Below are 18,487 nucleotides of genomic sequence, written 5' to 3' on the forward strand. Positions count from 1 at the left end.
AGCGCATGAGCCATTAAACTTGGGGAGTTTTGCTCATAGGTATCAAAGAGATATACATGCACCTATTCTGGAGGCTAGACAAGGTCTATTTTTTTAGCTAATGCGTATATTAATCCATGGATATGGCGTATATGATTTGGAATTGGCCCTTGTTAACATGTCTGCTGAGGTAGCCATAACATTCAATGCAACAAGAGATGCACTTCAAGAGTTGCAGGTGGAAATTAATTCAGTGGCTGCCATGACTATCCAACATAGAATTGCCTTTGACCTCCTGACACTACAACAAGGAGGACTGTGCGTTTTGTTGAATTCCTCTTGCTGTTATTTTTTAAATGAAAGTGGAAACATAGCAAGGGGTGTCACCCAAATTAAAAAAGCAGTTAGAATATTTCATGGAGCAGAGAAAATTTCTGATTCTGATGATTGGTCCTGGCTTTGGTCATGGTTACCAGCAGGATGGCTGAAGAGCATAACACATGAATTCTTTAGATTAAATACTAGCATATCATTTAGTCTATGTTTAAATAATGAATACCTCATAGGTGTATATCTAGATGACAATATATGTGTTTCATCTGAACAAAATGTGTAATGCTATCCAAAGATATGTACTTTTGATACGGTATTACTATGTTTCTGCAATGTATATATATATTTTTGCAATCAAGTATAATATTACTATCAAAAAGGAGATATTGTTGGGAAAAATATATATTCACATGTATGTACCTATGGATATGATACTTTAGTTCCAACTCTCTCCTCCCTTATCTGAATCCCAGTAAGACTTCCCAACTGACCTCTCTGACACCTATGCCAGTTGTACATACAAACCTCTCCAAGCCACGTTGTTAAGTTTAGCTCGGTCTCACACTTTAAGTTCAGCCAGCAATCCAGCCCCCATTTCTTTAGGGACCACCTGTTGTCTGTTCACGTGCTCATGTTCACACTGCATTCTGTATATTTTTACACTATGGGCTTCTAGTTTGGTATGTGCAGCATTTCTTTTGTATGTGCGTGCCCATGTTTGGATTGTGTCCCCTTTTGGGGTTGTGCAGTGACAGCACTTATTAACATATATAAATGCCTGACTTATATGCTTCAGGGAAGAAGATGCCAGCTTGTAAGACGTTACACTGGGATTTGCGTCTGCCTTGGCATGCCAATAAACCTTGGTACCTCATGAAAGCATTTCATCTGTTCCGGAGCCTTGCCTGGTGTTTGTGTTTTCTTTGCGTCACTCTGAGGAGGGTTGAAAAATAGTTTGCTAACAACCACTGCTTCTAAACTCCACATCGTGTGTCCATTTTGGCATTATGTAAGTTTCCCTGAACCTGTTTTTCACTCATACATTTTGCCAAATTAAATGATGTATACTCGGAACACAATGAAAACCCATTGTAATGTGCAGTTCATTTATTGGCTCTGGGTACCTTGAGTTCTTAGTAAACCTACAAGCCCTATATAACCCCGCAAGCAGAATGGTCCAGCGGACATAACATTATATTGCTTCTGAAAGTCTGCATAGATGGAAAAAGTTACAGGTGAAAACGTAGACAGAAACGGCTGCTTTTTTCAACTAAATTTTTATTTCAGCTGCTACTTTCTATAGGACAACTTTGAAGGAGCTACACAAATGACCCCTTGCTGAATTCAGAATTTAGTCTAATTTTCAGAAATGTATAGCTGTCCGAGATCCACCATTGGTTTCATCTCCATTTCTGTCACTAAATTGAAGGAGGTTAAAAGCATAAAAAATAGGAAAATGGGTTATGTCCCAGTAAAATGCCAAAACTTTGCTGAAAAGTTTGGATTTCTGACTCTAGTTTGCCTATTCCTGAAAGCTGGGAAGATGGTGATTTTAGCACAGCAACCCCTTTATTGATGCTATTTGCAGGGAAAAACGATGCTGTCTTCTGCAGTAATTTTCCCCATTTTTACCCAAAAAAGCTAAATTTAGCTGTATTTTGGCTAATTTCTCAGTCCCCTCTACGGGAATCCACAAACCATGAGTACATATACAGGATGTTGGAAACAAAATTGGCGTGGTTAGCTTATGTAGACAAAACGTTTTGGGGCCTAACTACCCCAAATAGCCAATAAAGGGCTTAGCACAGGAGAGAGGAAAGGCTTAGCAGTGTAAGGGTTAATGCCTGCAGATCTTAACTCACTCCAGGTATCCTCAACAGGCATAAAGGTGTAAGATTAGAACTTTCTCCATTTCACTTCCACACAGCAAATTAAATTTCAGAGAGATTAATAAAATGCAAAAAGTTTTGTGATTTACTTTTTCTTTTGCGCCTTGTACACTTGTTTTAACACAACCTTTAATACAGGTACTGTGCAGTTCTGAACTAGGAGGAGTTCACAAATAATGTGTAAATTACCAAACTCATAGAACTGTGTAGGAAATGCACTGGTCTGCACATTCTAGTTGATGCATAAAGTTTAAGAGCAGTGTGTATCGATGTCTATGAATGTCATGAATTTCCATGCTTCCTCCAGACCCATCACACGTGCTTCAGTGAAGTGTCTGCAAAGGACCATCCAACGGCTGGAGTAAGTGTGGTGCAAATGTGTTAGAGACTACATTTGTGAATACCCACAAAACAACAGGTCTGTGGGTGTTCACTATGGTTTTCATGGACAACACATTGGTGATAGTCTGCCATCCTGGAGAACGGATCACACTTGTGAGTTGCACCTCCAAGCAGACATGTTACGTGATGCTGATTCTAGGAATTAGACGCGGGGTATTTACACCATCAACTCTGATTTCCTGCCTTTGGAATTCGGAAAGACATACTCTGCTTACTTTGTTTGCCATTTGGTCAGAACTGGAAGTCAGGACAAGACCAGGCTCAAAAAGTACGAAATTTATGCTCCGCACCTGATCGCTGCCTCGGCCACTTCCACCCTCCTCCTCCTCCTCCTGTTCTCCTCGTGTTACTTTTCTATGTCCTTGATTTTCCCTACTTCTTTAATTTATTTTTCTGTATCACCAACCTTTTCTTCCTTCCTCTCCTGTCATCCCCTTCGTTCCTTCTACCAGATGGTGTTTCTTTCTTTTCTTTTTTTTTGACTGAGTCATCCAGCGACTCCATGACAGCCTTTCTCCTCTGACAATACTCTTGTCCTTCTGCCCAGTTATTTTTTTATTTAAATTGTTACATTTCTATTCACCATTTCAAAGGGATTCATGAGTCGAGTCAGTGGGGTGCTGGACATTGGGCCTGATTTAGAACTCAGCGGACGGGTTACTCCGTCCCAACAGTGATGGATATCCCGTCCGCTGAAACCTAAATCCCATTATATCCAATAGTGATACTCAGTAAACTCACTGAAAAATAGTTTTCTGTAATCCCCCTTTTCCATTCTGATTACCTGTTGATTTATTTTTTCTTTACTATAGCCCACCTTCTTTAGATTCCTCGAACTGCCAGTGACACGAAGCGTATCCTAAAAATGAGCTAATGGCAACTTGTTACATACGCACCCCGTCGGGTGATTATTTTCCATTGGTTACTTCTACCTTTTAGTTTTAATTCCTGTCACCTACCTGTGTTGTCTTCCGTGTTCCCCGTAAGCTGGGAGTACGCCGTTAGGCTCTCAAACGGAGTCCAGTTTTTGACTTCCTGTTTATATACTCACCCTTTCCCATTGTAGCCTACAGGATTAAGTTTTCGTTGGACAGCGTACCATCACCACTGTGACGGTGTAACCTGTCCACCAAGTACTAAGTCAACCCCTTGTCTTTTGCTTCACAAAAGTAGGTCAAGATTTGCCCATTACTCTTCCTATCATGGAAGCTTTGCAGCCTCATCGTAACATGGATTCCTGAAAAAGAATGCAAGTTTGCTGTTTTAGAGATTTCTCAAAGTGTGCCATCGCTCACCTTCTTGACTGAGTCATCCAGCGACACCATGACAGCCTTCCTCCTCCGACAATAGTCTTGTCCTTCTGCCCAGTTCTTCTTCTCCTCTGAGAAGTAGTAGCACATTGCCCTCTCGGACACCCAGTGCAGCGGGCAGAGCTTGCAGGTGGTATCCCCTGTGGACGAAACAAGAGGAAAGATGAAGCTGGTAATATGCACTCCTTTTAATAAGGGAACGCCATTCACCGTGGTGCAAGTTAATATAACAATAATTAACATTGAGACAGCTGCAACAAAATGGAAACTATAGAAACTAAAGATGGATGAAATATGTTGAGCTAAAACTAAAACATCCTGCACATTATATTAACAGCTCTCACATGAATTAAGAACTGTTACTTAAGAATGACAGATATTTCACATTTATTCACGTGCTTGAAACATGGCTATGATGCACAATTTAACAAATGCTGGCAGTCTCATAAAACTGCTATATTGTAGATTAGCATTTTTAGAAGAAGTAAATAATGCTGGTAACACCACTTAGAAACAATTTTAATATCCCAACCAGCCCCAGTTGTACCTGATCTTTCCCTTAACTGTTGTTCACTCATTCAGGGTTATTCTGCTGTAAAATTGACAAAACTAGGGATGATTTTAGCGCAGAAGGAAATGGGTGCCCGCAAATACCTAATCAATATATATACCCGCAAAAAATAGATCGATAGAAGATCCACATCTCTTATATGAATTTCACACTCAGTGAGAAGTCAGCACCAATGTGAATAGGTTGAATTTGCCGTGAAGGTACCAATTAAAGTTGACCTTTTATATCCACCTTGTCATACACTTCAGACTGAAGAGCGAGAAGGATGCTTTTGGGACTGCATCCCTACTGTCAGTCACCCACAATATTATTAGACTCTGGTAACTTTGTAGGTGAATAAAGACACTTTTCCCTAACGCTTTTAATATTACTGGAATTTTCAAAGTTTGGTGACTGCATTTGCACTTTGATGGAATTGTTTATTTTCAATAAGTCTGTTTTACTACATTTGGGGTTGTCGCAGTATTGGAGGAGCTGCTAATAAGGGCTGTGATTGCTGCCAAATATTTCTCTTGAGCGTCTAATATTTCTATCCTAAAGTTTGCATTATTTAGGAAATTTTGTATTCACTGTTTGGTAAACGCCCTTATGCTTTTGGCAGCGTCGAGAGATCCAATAAGGTATTACCGTTTTTACTCACAAAGAAGCATTCTCTTATTACAAATATGTTGCAAAGAAGAGCAGGTGTGCCTGTGACTGCTACATTTTATATTTAGTTTTTGAATGTCTGTTTCTGTAGTGTTTTTTTTGTGTCTGTCTCATATAGAAATTTAATGAAAACTTACTAATAAATTACAATAAAATAAATGATTTCCTAAACTTAAAACCATGTGGTGCAACATGGTTTTACAGTGCAGTGTGTGAACTACAATGAAGATACAGTCAAGCATACCTGAAAATATTCTTCCAGAGTAAAAGTCCAATAGTCCATACGGTTTCTTAATCTATTTAATTCCAATCTGTTATCACCTCAACTCTGGACTCGGCATCCTTTCATTGCTTTGTGATTGGGATTCAGTTGTAAAACATGAATACATGCTATAACAAGTCATTGTTAAAGGGACACCATAAACACACCTCTTCCAAACAGTAGTTTGTTGTGCCCTTCTCAACTCATTTTGTGATTCCGTAACTCTTACAGAGTAGCAAAATGGGTTTGTATATACTAAAAAGCCATTTAGCTCTTGCAGTCCCTGGGATTCAGCGAATCACAGGCTTTGTGACTGCTACGTGTCTTCATACATCTGGCTGTAAATTAGCAGAATTGTTTGAGTGGCAGCTACAGTGATCCACATGAAAACTACAAGATGGGTGCTTGTTAGGTTAATTCAATTAGTACAATTGACATGGATAGTAATAATACTCTGTTATAAATTGAAATGGACATTATAAGCACATCACTTAAAATATAGTCAAATAGCAACTTGATTCACATTACCAGAGACCCCAAAGAAATCATTGTAACCAGTCTAGAGAGTAAATATAAATTGTAGGTAAGCTGTGTGGATTAACTGACTGCTTCTGTGATGCGTAAGTACCCACCAGGAATGACTCTTGTTAGGTTTAGAGAATTAGTTCCTGAATACTGACACCTAATAGTAAGCTGGCTGATATTGTGTGTGTTGCAAAAAGAACTGATTTAGGTGACTTGCATTATTATTATGACATACGAAAGGGTATTTTATTCAGAACACTACAATAATACATGGCCACGCCATTGTTCTCCATCCCAAAAAACTAAACCTTTGTCTTATGCTCTTTCATAATGAAATAGATAATATGATTGTTTTGTAGAGAAAGTGAAAAATCTGAAGAATGAATACAAAAACCACCAAAATGTACACAGTACTTTATTACCAAAACCTGTTATGTGCTGTTTATTGCAAATCACTTTAAAACAACTACAGTTCTGCATGTGTGGTAACATGCACATAGGTTTCTGCTTTTGTGTAATGAACTCTAATAGAGTTCAGAAGAACTGCACATCTAGTTCTCCCTTGAACTGTTTAAAGACATTGTGATTCTGCTCTGCAACCTCCATTGTGACACCACAACTTAACTCTAATGAGATATTATAGTACTTTTCCTATTGCAGGTGACTGGAGATGTCAAAACTGAACTGCAAAGAAAATTAAGGTATTGTTTGTTTACACATTCTACATGCATCCATTGCATTATATTGAGAACTAAAACAGAATATGGGACATATTTATGACTCTCACCTGCTCTGTCACACAAGTCTTCCTGGAATTCTTCCAAAGCACTCAGGAGTTTGGTGCACTGCTTCGGAGTTGATGTTCCTTCATCAGCACTGGTATGGTCTCTTCCCTGGCTCTGATAGGTGGTGCTGCCCAAGAGTTCCTTTATATCTGCTCGGGTGTGGTTGCTTTCACAAGCAGGCTTCACTACAGGTGAGAATAAAGTGCCCAGAATGAGGCCACAGAACAATACATGTAGTGCAGATTCCTGGAAACACAACTCCCAATGACCATAGCAATGCATATATTGTAGTTTCATCAATTGCAAACGGCGAGACTTTTCTGATGCAGCCAATGACTGTTGGTAGATTAGTTTATGAGTTGTAAAAAAAAGTCTCTGCACATTATAACATGAGTGTGCTTGAAAATATATCTAGCACCAACTATTAGACAAGTAAAATGAAGATGAAAGAAACACAAGAGGAGGTAGAGAATATAAACAGTGTAAATAAGAGTCATTCTGGACACACAAGCTCAGGTTTGTGGGGTTAGGCATGAACAAAGATGAGGAATTTCAACTTTTTTTTAGTAACAATTAGATGAGCTTCTTTGATTAAGCAGTATATAATTGTGTTGAATAACTGCAGCATTTACATATATTCAGTGATATTTGTGGCACAGGTTTCTACTTTGCTCTGTTGTAAGTTGCCACTTTATTATCTGGTATTTGAAAAGACTCAAAGATTGAGGGCTTCATCATGAGACTGGCGTTCTTGAGACTGCCAGCCTCGTGGTGGCAGTCAGGACCGTCGCTGCTGTGGGGGGGTCGACCGCAACATTAAGACACTGGTGGTGAGACCACCAGGGTACCGTGTCACCCCCGGGATTGCTGACGGTGGAGGAGGTTGGAATCAGCCAGGGCCGCACAGCATGCAGCACCGCCGTGCTGATTATGACCTGGGTCTCCGCTAGCCTTTTCATGGCTGGTGGAGAACAGGTGCAGGGAGCCACGGGGGCCCCTGCACTGCCCATGCGCTTGGCATGAGCAGTGCAGGTGCTGTGCAGACAGTGGCATTACGAGGGTCCTGGTGCCCCATGCAGCATTGCCGCCAGCTCGATTACGAGTCAGCAGCAATGTTGCTGCCACTTTCCCGCTGGGCTGATGGGCGGAAACCTTGCTTTCTACCTGTGAGCCCAGCAGGAAAGTCGTAGTGGGTCTGGCGGGAAGGTCGCCACTGTGGTGGCAACCTCCCCGACGGAAATTCGACAGACAGGTCTTACCGTCAGCCAAACACCTAATCAAGCCCGAAATATTAGTGGAATATTATTTTCAGGAATTTGTGACTGTGTTTTGTACCTTAGCTCAACTGGAAGCCTGTTCTTCGAGTCCTTTAGTAACTTTGGTGGTACAATAGAGCATTTGTAATAATGATAATGCAGTGATTGGTTTGAACCTCTCTTATAGCCATATTTTGAGTCTACATTTACAGTTAGTTCATATTATCTACTTACAACTTATAACCACTCATATACCATTAAACGCTGGAATCTTTCAGTTAAATTTTAGCAGCTACATCATGGTGTCGGGTACATTAAGTCAATATTGTTGCGCACAGGGTTTGAATCCTGCTTGAATGTTGTCTTACATATTTTGGGCTACTGCTCTGATGTTAAGGATTTATCTTTTATGGCTTCAGTTTGCTTTCATAGATTTATTCTTGTAATTGTACTTCCTGATGTTACACAGCAGGTCTTACGTTTATGGTTAACATTGAATTTACATAGGCCGTGCTTGGGTTCCCATTAACAAGTTTGATTTGAGGGTGCACCGATATTATCAGGAGTTTGGGATTTCTTTTTGCTGCACCAGTTGTTGGTTATGTGACAAAATAGTTTTCAAAATAGAATTCTTTCTAGTACAGTCCCTTCCATTGACACATGGGTGGTAGTTTATGAATGGAAGTTACTAAATAATAGGTAAATATTTCCCTGGAAAGGCTGGTCAAACGTTGCTATAATCCATGCCTACTGCTGTCACACCATTTGCTTGAAATGCTATTGCAGACTCACCAGCTAATGTTTTTGATTTGTTGGAGTTAGCTTACATTTACAATACATTCTGTTTTATTTTCCCTTTCTTAATTTGGCGTTTGTCTCTTGTAGAATATCTTCTTTGCTATCGGGACAAGTACTGTGAACCTATAATGGATTTATGTGGTGCACCCGATATGTGAATACTGCTTCTCCTGAGATATTGCTCAGCGCAGTTGGGTTATCTGTCATTTTGTCGACAAGCCTACATTCATCCAACATTTAATGTACAATAGTTTTTGTTTTATTCCCGAATGGAAATTAAAGAATTGAGGCAGCAATGATAACACACAAACTCTGTACTTCTATTTCTGATTTTAGCGATTAATAACAAATAAACACATTTTTCACACTGAAATTATAAAATGTAGTGTGGCTTAAGTGCAATAATTCAGTATCCTTTATCCTGATCTAGAATTCTAGATTATATATCAATGTTAAACATTTTTTTAAATATGCAATACTGGGCAACTAATTATTTTGAGTACCAATGATGTTCATGATGAATTACAGTCATAACCAATGAATTAATAGTTTTGCACTTTAAACGTGTTTCCACAAAAGTTCAGAATTGTGCTTAAATATGTTAAATATGTCTTTTAGTTGTGCCACATTTTACATTGAGATATCATTTCAGGTAACATAGTTAACATGGATGCTATTTCTGATGAACTGCCTATCCTGCACCTGCTCATTGCCCTTTCTGATTAATGTGTGACATTCTCTCCCCATTGTTTCTGTAGATTGTGCAGAGCACAGGACAATGTAATGTAATTGGTTATTTGCCTGTGAGAGTGTTTATTATGACTGAAGCCTGTTTCTTGGGGTACCAACAGTTGCAACAATTGACAAGGTATCTTCTGCTGAAACTTCCTAGTGTGAGCTTGCTAGAACAAATCTGTATAGTCTATTGTTGAGCTGTAACATTATGCATTATGCATCTCCAGATGTAAGATTCATAGAAGCTGCTAGAGATTTCAGTGGAGTGACATAGTGCTAAAAAAAACTATTTCTGATGTTGTAACCTCTGATTTTCTCATTATGTCCTCATACAACTCTATGTTTGCAATTTCTTCTCATTAGTTTTGCAAACAAATGTACAAAAAACCTTGGTTTTGGGAGTCAGCCAGAGAGACTTTCCTGTTCCTCCCGAGACTCTGTCTATTTTTTCCGAGATTTTCCCTTTTCTACTGGGATATTGTCAGATTGATCTATACCCAGTTTTATAGCGATTATCTTTAATAACTTTGCTGCTTATTTTGAGACTCAACATATTTCTGATTTTATTCCGTGTTCATCTCCTGATCGCATTATTGGGTCTATTTTGTATCATGTATTTTTTAAATTCTGTAATAAGGTCTTTTAACCTTTCCTCTGATCAGGAGTTGTTAACTGGCCGCACTTGTTATTGATTCTGCTGAATTGTTCGGCCATATTGAGATGATTGATACTTTTATCGCAAGAGTGTGAAAAGTGGGGAAGGACCGCCAGAGGTACTTTTGGGGTGATCTGATTATTGGGGTTCACTTAATTATTGGGTTTTGGCTCACACACCAGAAATATAGTTTTTTGCTTACAACATATAATGTGATGCTTCTCTACCATGTGTTTTTGTGTTTCCTTTTTTTATTTTCTCATCTGTTTCCTTTATTGTGATTTATATTTTATAATTCATTGATTGCAATATTTGTCTGAAGAAACAAAGAACTATAATTATGTCAGAAACCACCTCTTGGCAAGTGACAGGCTAATTTAGATGTTATTGGATCAATATACAATTCTTGGAAATTGAAAAAAATGTGAGGAGATCACATCACATCGCTTACCAACCATGTTAAGGTAGGCTATGTACAGAGGGGTCTCAGGATATCAATTGTGCCAACATATCAAAAACCCAATCCATAACTTTTTAAATAATGTGTTTCCCTCATGGCCAAGACCAGAAAAGGCATGTTGGAAATGCTAATAAAATATGCCAAAATTGACCTGGATTTTTCAAATCTCTAGATGAGAAACTGAACAAATAAGAGGAGGAAATTAAGGCCAAAAACCAGCTCAAATTCCTGAGAGATAAAAAGGAATATGCTGAGACTAGGATCCTTACTTTTGCCGAATGCTTTCATGGATTACAACAGGATTTAAGAATAACACAACAGCAGCAACAACAAGATTTACTCTCAACCAGCACAAGTTCAGATGTCATCAGTGATTTGGATAATGCAACACGTGCTCTCCCTTTAGGGGTTTGGCCACTAACTTTTTATCAAAAATTTAAACTTTTGAAACACAAGCAGGGTATCCCCCCAATACTCAAACAGAGGAGAAGAGAAAGGGACAGAAGTTGTGCTGGAAGAAGAGGCCAACCAGAAGGGGTGGAAGGAACAAGCAAATAACACTGTCAGATCCTAACAACAGTGACAATAAATCTGTGGTAAATCTATCTTAGACACCGCTCACTCCTTAGGAGGAATCAATCCTGCAACTAGTTCCATCTTTCTGCCCCACAGTGGACTTTGATTATAGGACCACCAGAATTGACTTATTTATCCTTATCAGAAAGTTGAAACTACAAAAACCTTTTCAAATGTATGCTGATGTAAATTTTAAAAATCACAGACTGAGCAGAATATTATGACATTAACCCTGATTTTGCTTTGAAGGATATTGCTGATATTCCTGCAATTCATATCTTGAAATATGCTACAGAAAGCTCACAGGTTAATTAGGTGGGGGATACCATTGAAAGACTGGGGTTTTTCATAGACTCTTCCTCGATTAGCAGTTTATGAGCGACATTCAACTATAATCCTAACACCACCCATGACAATACAAACCCCACCACAGGAAAATAAATAAGGCAATATCCACCTATAACTTATAGAAAACCAAAGTCTATTGGTGACATTATTGTCCATGGTTATTTCAATCCAGTCAAAACCACTACTACTTGGTTAAAGCCCCCCACATGATTTTGCACATGTGGGTCATGCAAAGCATGCAAATATAGCACAAACAGGGACTGCTACAAATTATCTGCAGGCAGAATTATTAAGATATCTAAACTGATCACATGTACATCTGATTTTGAAGTATACCTCTTGGAATGAGCCTTTACCTGTACTACCTACACAATGTAGGTAGTACTAAATTGTCACAAAATGCATTTTGGAACATTTACCTGCTATAAAAAATAATGACCCCAGCTACCCCGTGACTAGGCACTTCATCTGAAACATGAAGGAGACAACACCTTACTGAACAATGTTGGCATTGATCGGATTCATAGAAATATCACCGGGGGTTACTGAGAGAAGGAGCAGTGACTCTTGGAGTCAAAATACATCATTCAACTCATTACAAAGTTTCCATATGGTTTAAATAGTAATGAGGAATTGGCCATACACTTTGGAGTCGAATGTATTTTGGAAACTGCTCAGTCTGTTGTTGAAAAAATGAGAAAAAGAAACTGAATATTAGGATGATGAGTGTTCCCATTCTTGGTCATCCTCATGTCTGGCATCACCCCACTAAGTTGAATTGTTTTATATATATCCTTTTTCACGTTTTTCTTTCTTTTCACTTCTATTATTCCTTATGTATCTCTTATGATTGGGCTACACTACATATGGTTGTGCGGAAAATTTCTCTTTCTTGATGTGACATAACTATTTGATATGACCTTATTATCTGGTGTTCCACCTCTATAATATTGAGGTCGAGATCTCAATTACCATGTATGCATAAGTTGTTATATATGAGTCAGGGCAATGTAATATTGAATATGCATTCATTGTCATTTTATCAATGTTTGGATATTTCAAGCACCTTTTTAAATGTTATTTATCCACTGTTTTCAAAGATGCATCGGATTATGGGGATTTGCCCGCTATCACCTTATTAATTGAAGGATTTTTCCTTTGGAATTATTTTTGTGTTTACATTTTCTGTGAAAATATATATGTGATATACCTACTGGGCCCCCTGGATGGCTAAAATAGAGTGTATGTTTCTTTCATCTTTAATTTAGACATTACATGTGTATCATTCTGACCCACAAAATTGATTTTAAATTTCCCCTCACTATTTTGGGTGGCCTAAGCGAATGGCATATTTCGTAAAAAAGTTTACATATATATTTTTTATGTGCCACTTTATTTGCATTTTTCACAGATGACTGCCTCCCCACAGCTCATTTGGTACTGCTACATATTTGCTTTTGTAATTTTAGCCACTCACATAATAACATATTTGTAGTCATTCTGTAATGCATATCAAGTACATACATTCCTGCTATTTTGAAATAGATTAAGCGATTGGAATTCCACTGATTGTAACTATAAATATTATGAATAACATTTATAAATATAAATATTATGGCATTCATATTATTTATATTTATAATCTGTATGAGTTTAATTTATTTAACTATACTTACCTGCATGGTAAAGGCATGTATGGTAAATGTATATTCATGGTAAACGCATGCATGGTAAAAGGTGCATGGTAAGTAGATGTCCACTGTTTCCACCTGTGTCTTAAACTTCTCATTCCCTAGCATCGACCCCTCTCCTTTAATATGTGCAACATATTCTCCAATAGATTGTCATTTACATTCACACCTATACTACCAAATACCAAGATAGCTTTTTGAAAATATGTTAAACTCACAAAAGAGAGCATGCACAGCCCTTTGATTTGTCTTGACGTATTCATGCTAACACTTACTATAATTTCTTGGTATGTTTTGTACCTATAGGCATTTCCTTCAGATATACGGGTACATTCTTAGTTCCTTGTGCTATTTCTACATCTTCTTCAAGGATAAGTTGTTCCAAACGTAAGGGACGTTCTTGGACGTTTTACTATCAGTTTCTTATTATGTGTTTATTAAATGCTGTGTAATTATATGTTTCTGCTAAAGATCTATAAGTGGCCACATAATCTTTAACAGGGCCACCCATCTTTTTTCTATTTTGAAAAATGTATGTCTTTCTAACACAACATTCTTTTTTTGTACATCGCTTGTCTAACATATTCATTACTGTGGCATGTTGCTCACAAGTAGTAGGGGCACCTTCCTCATCAGCTACTATTACTTCTACTCTAAGTAATACTTTGAGAAACTTCCCATGCTCAGGACCTCAACAATGCTTTTTTATTTAATCTTTGCTTTTAGGAGCAAGAATTATACTTTCCTGTATCTCCAAATATGTTTCAAATCCCTCATTCCATTCTTGGCAGTCCAGTGGAGGAGGACCAGGTGTGGCTAAAACCTAGTAGATGCATGCATCCTTAATACCTAATTGTGAGCTGTTGCTCATGCCAAGAATTGTTTATATAACCAATGTTGAACATACAATACCATGGAGTTACGAATGGCTGCAACATGGGATTTAATTTCCTTGGAGCTCAAAGTCAACTTGTCACCATTGTAAGGAAGGTAAATTGTTTGAGGTAGGTTGAAGTACCTTTGTTCTTGAAAAAAGTGTGAGGCCCGTAAAAAGAAGCCCCACAAGACTCAGCCTCATAGGAGCAACGGTCACCAATGGAGCACTTTCGCCAAAGCAAGACATATTCCTACACAGCCTAGTCCAATCCCAACAAGTTGCAATGTGAAAATAACAGAAACATCCCTATGCTTGTGGAGTAGCAATGGACATCTTCCACACATGACAAGACAGTCTCAGTCCTCTTGGCCATAATATCTACATTTGAAATTCATTCACCATATTTGTAATATTTCTGTTATTAGGATCCATTTGTGAAATCTTTAGTGAACAAGCTCAGAGTGATTCTGGAGTTTGTTTCTGTAAAGGAGTAGGGGAGCAGATCTCTTGGGATTTGACTAAGTTATGTTGGAATTTGGAAATAGAGGGCCTGATTTTGAGTTTGGTGGACGAAAAACTCCATCCATTAATCTCCCTACAAGGTGGGCATCTATGAGGCTTGCTCTCCACTGAAAAGTCTCCTTCTAAGTCGAAGGATGGAAACCTGAGTTTCCACCCACTGGCCCAGTGGGAAGCAGGCTACAGCATTGTCTCCAGCTCGTAATCGAGCTGTCCACAATGCTGTAGCCTGCAGGGTGCACCAACACCCTCGCAATGTTCATTGTCTGCAAAGCTTCTCAGTCGCTTCTGGCAATGTCTGTCTCTGTAGAATGGCCTGTCTCTCCCAGGCCTTTGGTTCTTTCCTTGGTGTGAGATCTCTGATAGAAAACAAATATAATATCTTCTGCTTCCATGGGTGGCCATGACTGGCATCTCTGAAGAGGAGGCTCTACAGTGGGTCACCCATTCCCCCAACTCATGTTAGCAACAGTGAACCCTTCTTGTGCCACTTACCAAAAGAAACCAGTGCAATGATCTCTGACAGCTTCAGAAAGGACACGAGGACCAGCGGCAAACCATAGAGACAACAGAACCACAGTGGACCTAAAAGGAGGCAGAGAAAAGCATGCAAGTGTTAGTGATTAGAAAGCACCATACAAGCACCATACCGACTTGCAGGATTCCAGCAATGACCCACAAGGCATACACAGGTGCTGCAAATTCCTTGTAGTGCAACAACAACCAGGGGTGGCTCCTCTGCTATGGCAGATCTGCAGATAACCAAATGCTTTTTTTACTTATGTTTACAGTCCACCAGTTATTGTTGATTACTGTGGACTTCCTGTTAATGGTTGAAAGGTTTGTCGCAACAGATATGCATTTTTTGTTGTCTTTTGAAGTCTTTGTATTATTGAAACCTCATTCCACCCCTGGCTGCTATGCTATCACCCCACTGCTGTAAGACAGAAAAAGAAAATGATAATAAAATAATTTTATTATCATTTTATCTTCCAGCGGACTGTAGGGCGGGACGGCATGCTCCACATCACCAGGGAGGAGGAGTGCACTCTAAGTGCGCATGTCACTTTGGCAGGCCTTCTGGATTGTGCAGGGGGGGAGCAGAGAAGCACTAAGGTAAGCAGAGGAGCAGAGGAGCACCAATGCGGTGTATGGCAGTTGCTGGTAAGTGTTTTTTTCTTTATTCCCCTGCCACAACGACAACCCCCCTCCCCCCGCTCTGCCCCTACGGCCATTCCTGCAGTAGATAGGAGTTTGACACAATAAAGGTTTCAGCTCATGCTACACGGGTTTCAGTTACATCAGACTGCAGATTACAAGGCAAAGTAAACTAACACGTGTTCATCATTCACTTACACACTCGCCTGTTCTTGCCTTGTTTGTTTCCCTGCTTCCTATGTATGCTCCTCCCTGCATTGCTTTTAAACTTCCTTGTTTGCTTCTTGTCATTATTCACAGTGAGGGCCTTTTTTCTGTGAAATACGAGCTTTCAAACTACTGGCAAAAATAAGAAGGCCCACCCATCATCCCATTATTTATATTTATATCTATGTATATATGTGTGTGCACATGCATGCATGTTTGTGTGTGAGTGTACATGCATGCATTCCTTTGTTTCACTCTCTTATCCTTTCTTCCTATCTTATTTCAGATCCTTCACCCTGAATGGCACGGCACAACATCTTACCTTCCTGCATGTTCCTTGAGCCTCTGCACCTTCCCTCCATCTCCCCTACATAAGTGCCGTTCATGCAAGCTGAACTACCAGCAGCCCACGCAGAGCTCAAGCATCCTGCAGGGGAAGCTCGGACTGAAGAAGAAGGGGCTATGTATGGAGGGATGTTAGCAGACCATGGGCAGGAAGTCCCTTCGCCCTCTGCGCGGTTAGCTTACTGACCTAGATAGATCAGGTGCAAGAGAAAAAACAAGAAACAACAAATACTCCCCAAGAGGCTAATCAGAATAAAGCAGAGCCTTAAATCATAAATGTTTATTGATTAATGATTTGAGTTGCCATTCAAACCTGATTGAGACGAAGCATACATTTAAAAATACATGTGAACCAACAGGTTACACGTATGTGCATTTCTATGTCCTCGTCAGCAGCACACTCTTGTTAGTTCCAAGAGTCTGTCTGCTCCTGCCACCATGAATCGTGTTATGGTTGTTGCTCCTTCTAAGTATTCCTGGAAGTGGGTAGTTTCACACAGTTGCCACCATTTCTCTGAACTTCTACCTTCACCACCACCACAGTCTACTATTCTCTCCAGCGCACCTTTCTGATGTAATTTTCCTCTTGCATGAAGGTTTAAATCCCTCTACAAAGCTGGAGTGATTCTGCCCCTAATAAAGAAACTTTGAGCTAACCCCAGCTCTGCCGCTATCAACCACCCCATTTTGCAACTATCAATATATCCAAGATGCTTCTACTCAATCTTTCGGTCATAATATTAGATCTACCAACTCACACATTGCCACCCACAGCCTGGCTTTCCTCAGAGAATGTCCTGGGCAGAAAGAAATGTAATCTAAACTCCATCCCCCTAAATCACCTGCATCACCCACAGTTTAGCTCCGCATGCTAGTGGCAGGCTGTTGGTGGGTTGGAGGGGGGTGTTGGTGTGTGCCGGCCGGGGAAGAGAGGGAGATGAAAGGGAAAGAAGATAGCTGGTTGGGTGTTAAAAACAGCATCTGCAGCAACTATTTTTAAAAACAGATTAAACTGAATAACTGAAGATAACAGAAAGGTATTGTGATGTTTGTAAGCCATTATCTCAAAACACAAAACTTTGTGCACCCTGGTGAAGGTTGACTGCCGGATCCCACTCGCGCATGCGAAAGGCAGACCCTACTGCCACTTTTAGTCGTACAATATTGGCTCCCTTTACCAAATGTCACAGTGAAGAGCGAATATCACATGGTGGAACACAAGGTATCATGGAAACCCCTGTGCAGTCTTTGCTTGGCACAAAGGCTTACCCTCTTGAAGACCCCCACCTCCTCTTCTGTGGTAAAAACTGTTAAGAAGGGTGGAGGTCTGTAACCTACATGACCACCTCCATTGCTACCTTCAGCCCCCTCCACAAGGGGGAGCCATCCATTTCTAGTGTGTCTAAATACACCTCCTCAATTCATCTTAGCAGCCTGTCCTCTATTCTCATCCTAGTTTTATCTCTCAGCAGTGCTTGACACTGTTGACCACCCAACTCTCTTCATATCACTCACCTCGCCTGGCATAACTGCCACATCATTGAATCTGTTCTCCTCCTGTCTGTTTATTGTCTACTAGTGCTCCTACCACTCTTCAGCAACTCTCCTCTCTCTTTCTGTCCACAACGCCAAGCCTTGGGACCCCTCTTGTATGCTACTGCTATAAGGCCAGCTTTACGAAGGGATTCTGTGGTCACAAATCCTTGAAAGATCATCAGGTTTGCATTTGCAAAATTCCTGCTTAGATCTTACATGCACAGACCTTGTGCTATGTTTGCATAATCTCTTGTAAGTAACAAAAAAGGTCTTAAAATGGGCTTAGAACCTGCCTATGTCTTACCTTTGCTTACCATTGGCTGGATCCCACGTCACTCTTGTTTCCTTACTTCCTATTTGTCCCTGGCTCCTCCTGGCTTCCGGCTTTCTTCAGAGCTTTGGAGTGCTGGAGCATGGACTAAGTACTGCTTCCTGTGGCCATTGTCCTTCCACTGGCCAGCAGACGTCTACATATACTTTTGTGTTACTTTCAGGCATGGCACTCTTAGAGAGTGCATGAATCTGCAGCCACCAACTCATCCCTCTACTATCCGCCCTCCTCCCAAATGTTGCTGATACGATAGGGCATATTCCAGACAGACCATAGGATGGGGTACAGCAG

General features: G+C 39.9%; 1 protein-coding gene across 1 annotated transcript in view; it reads right to left on the reverse strand.

Moving 5' to 3' along the window:
* Positions 1 to 16,432, reverse strand: part of LOC138303613 (killer cell lectin-like receptor subfamily F member 1) — a 56,883-nt gene extending 40,451 nt beyond the window's left edge. The window contains exons 1-4 of the mRNA XM_069242903.1: positions 16,307 to 16,432; positions 15,115 to 15,204; positions 6,707 to 6,889; positions 3,899 to 4,053 (exon numbers count right to left, since the gene is read on the reverse strand). Coding sequence (XP_069099004.1) covers positions 3,899 to 4,053; positions 6,707 to 6,889; positions 15,115 to 15,204; positions 16,307 to 16,370 — 492 coding nt within the window. The 5' untranslated portion in view covers positions 16,371 to 16,432. The remainder of the gene's footprint in view (positions 1 to 3,898; positions 4,054 to 6,706; positions 6,890 to 15,114; positions 15,205 to 16,306) is intronic.
* Between the last annotated feature and the right edge of the window lie 2,055 nt (positions 16,433 to 18,487).

The sequence above is a fragment of the Pleurodeles waltl genome, chromosome 7 (genome assembly GCF_031143425.1).
Source record: "Pleurodeles waltl isolate 20211129_DDA chromosome 7, aPleWal1.hap1.20221129, whole genome shotgun sequence".
NCBI lineage: Eukaryota > Metazoa > Chordata > Amphibia > Caudata > Salamandridae > Pleurodeles > Pleurodeles waltl.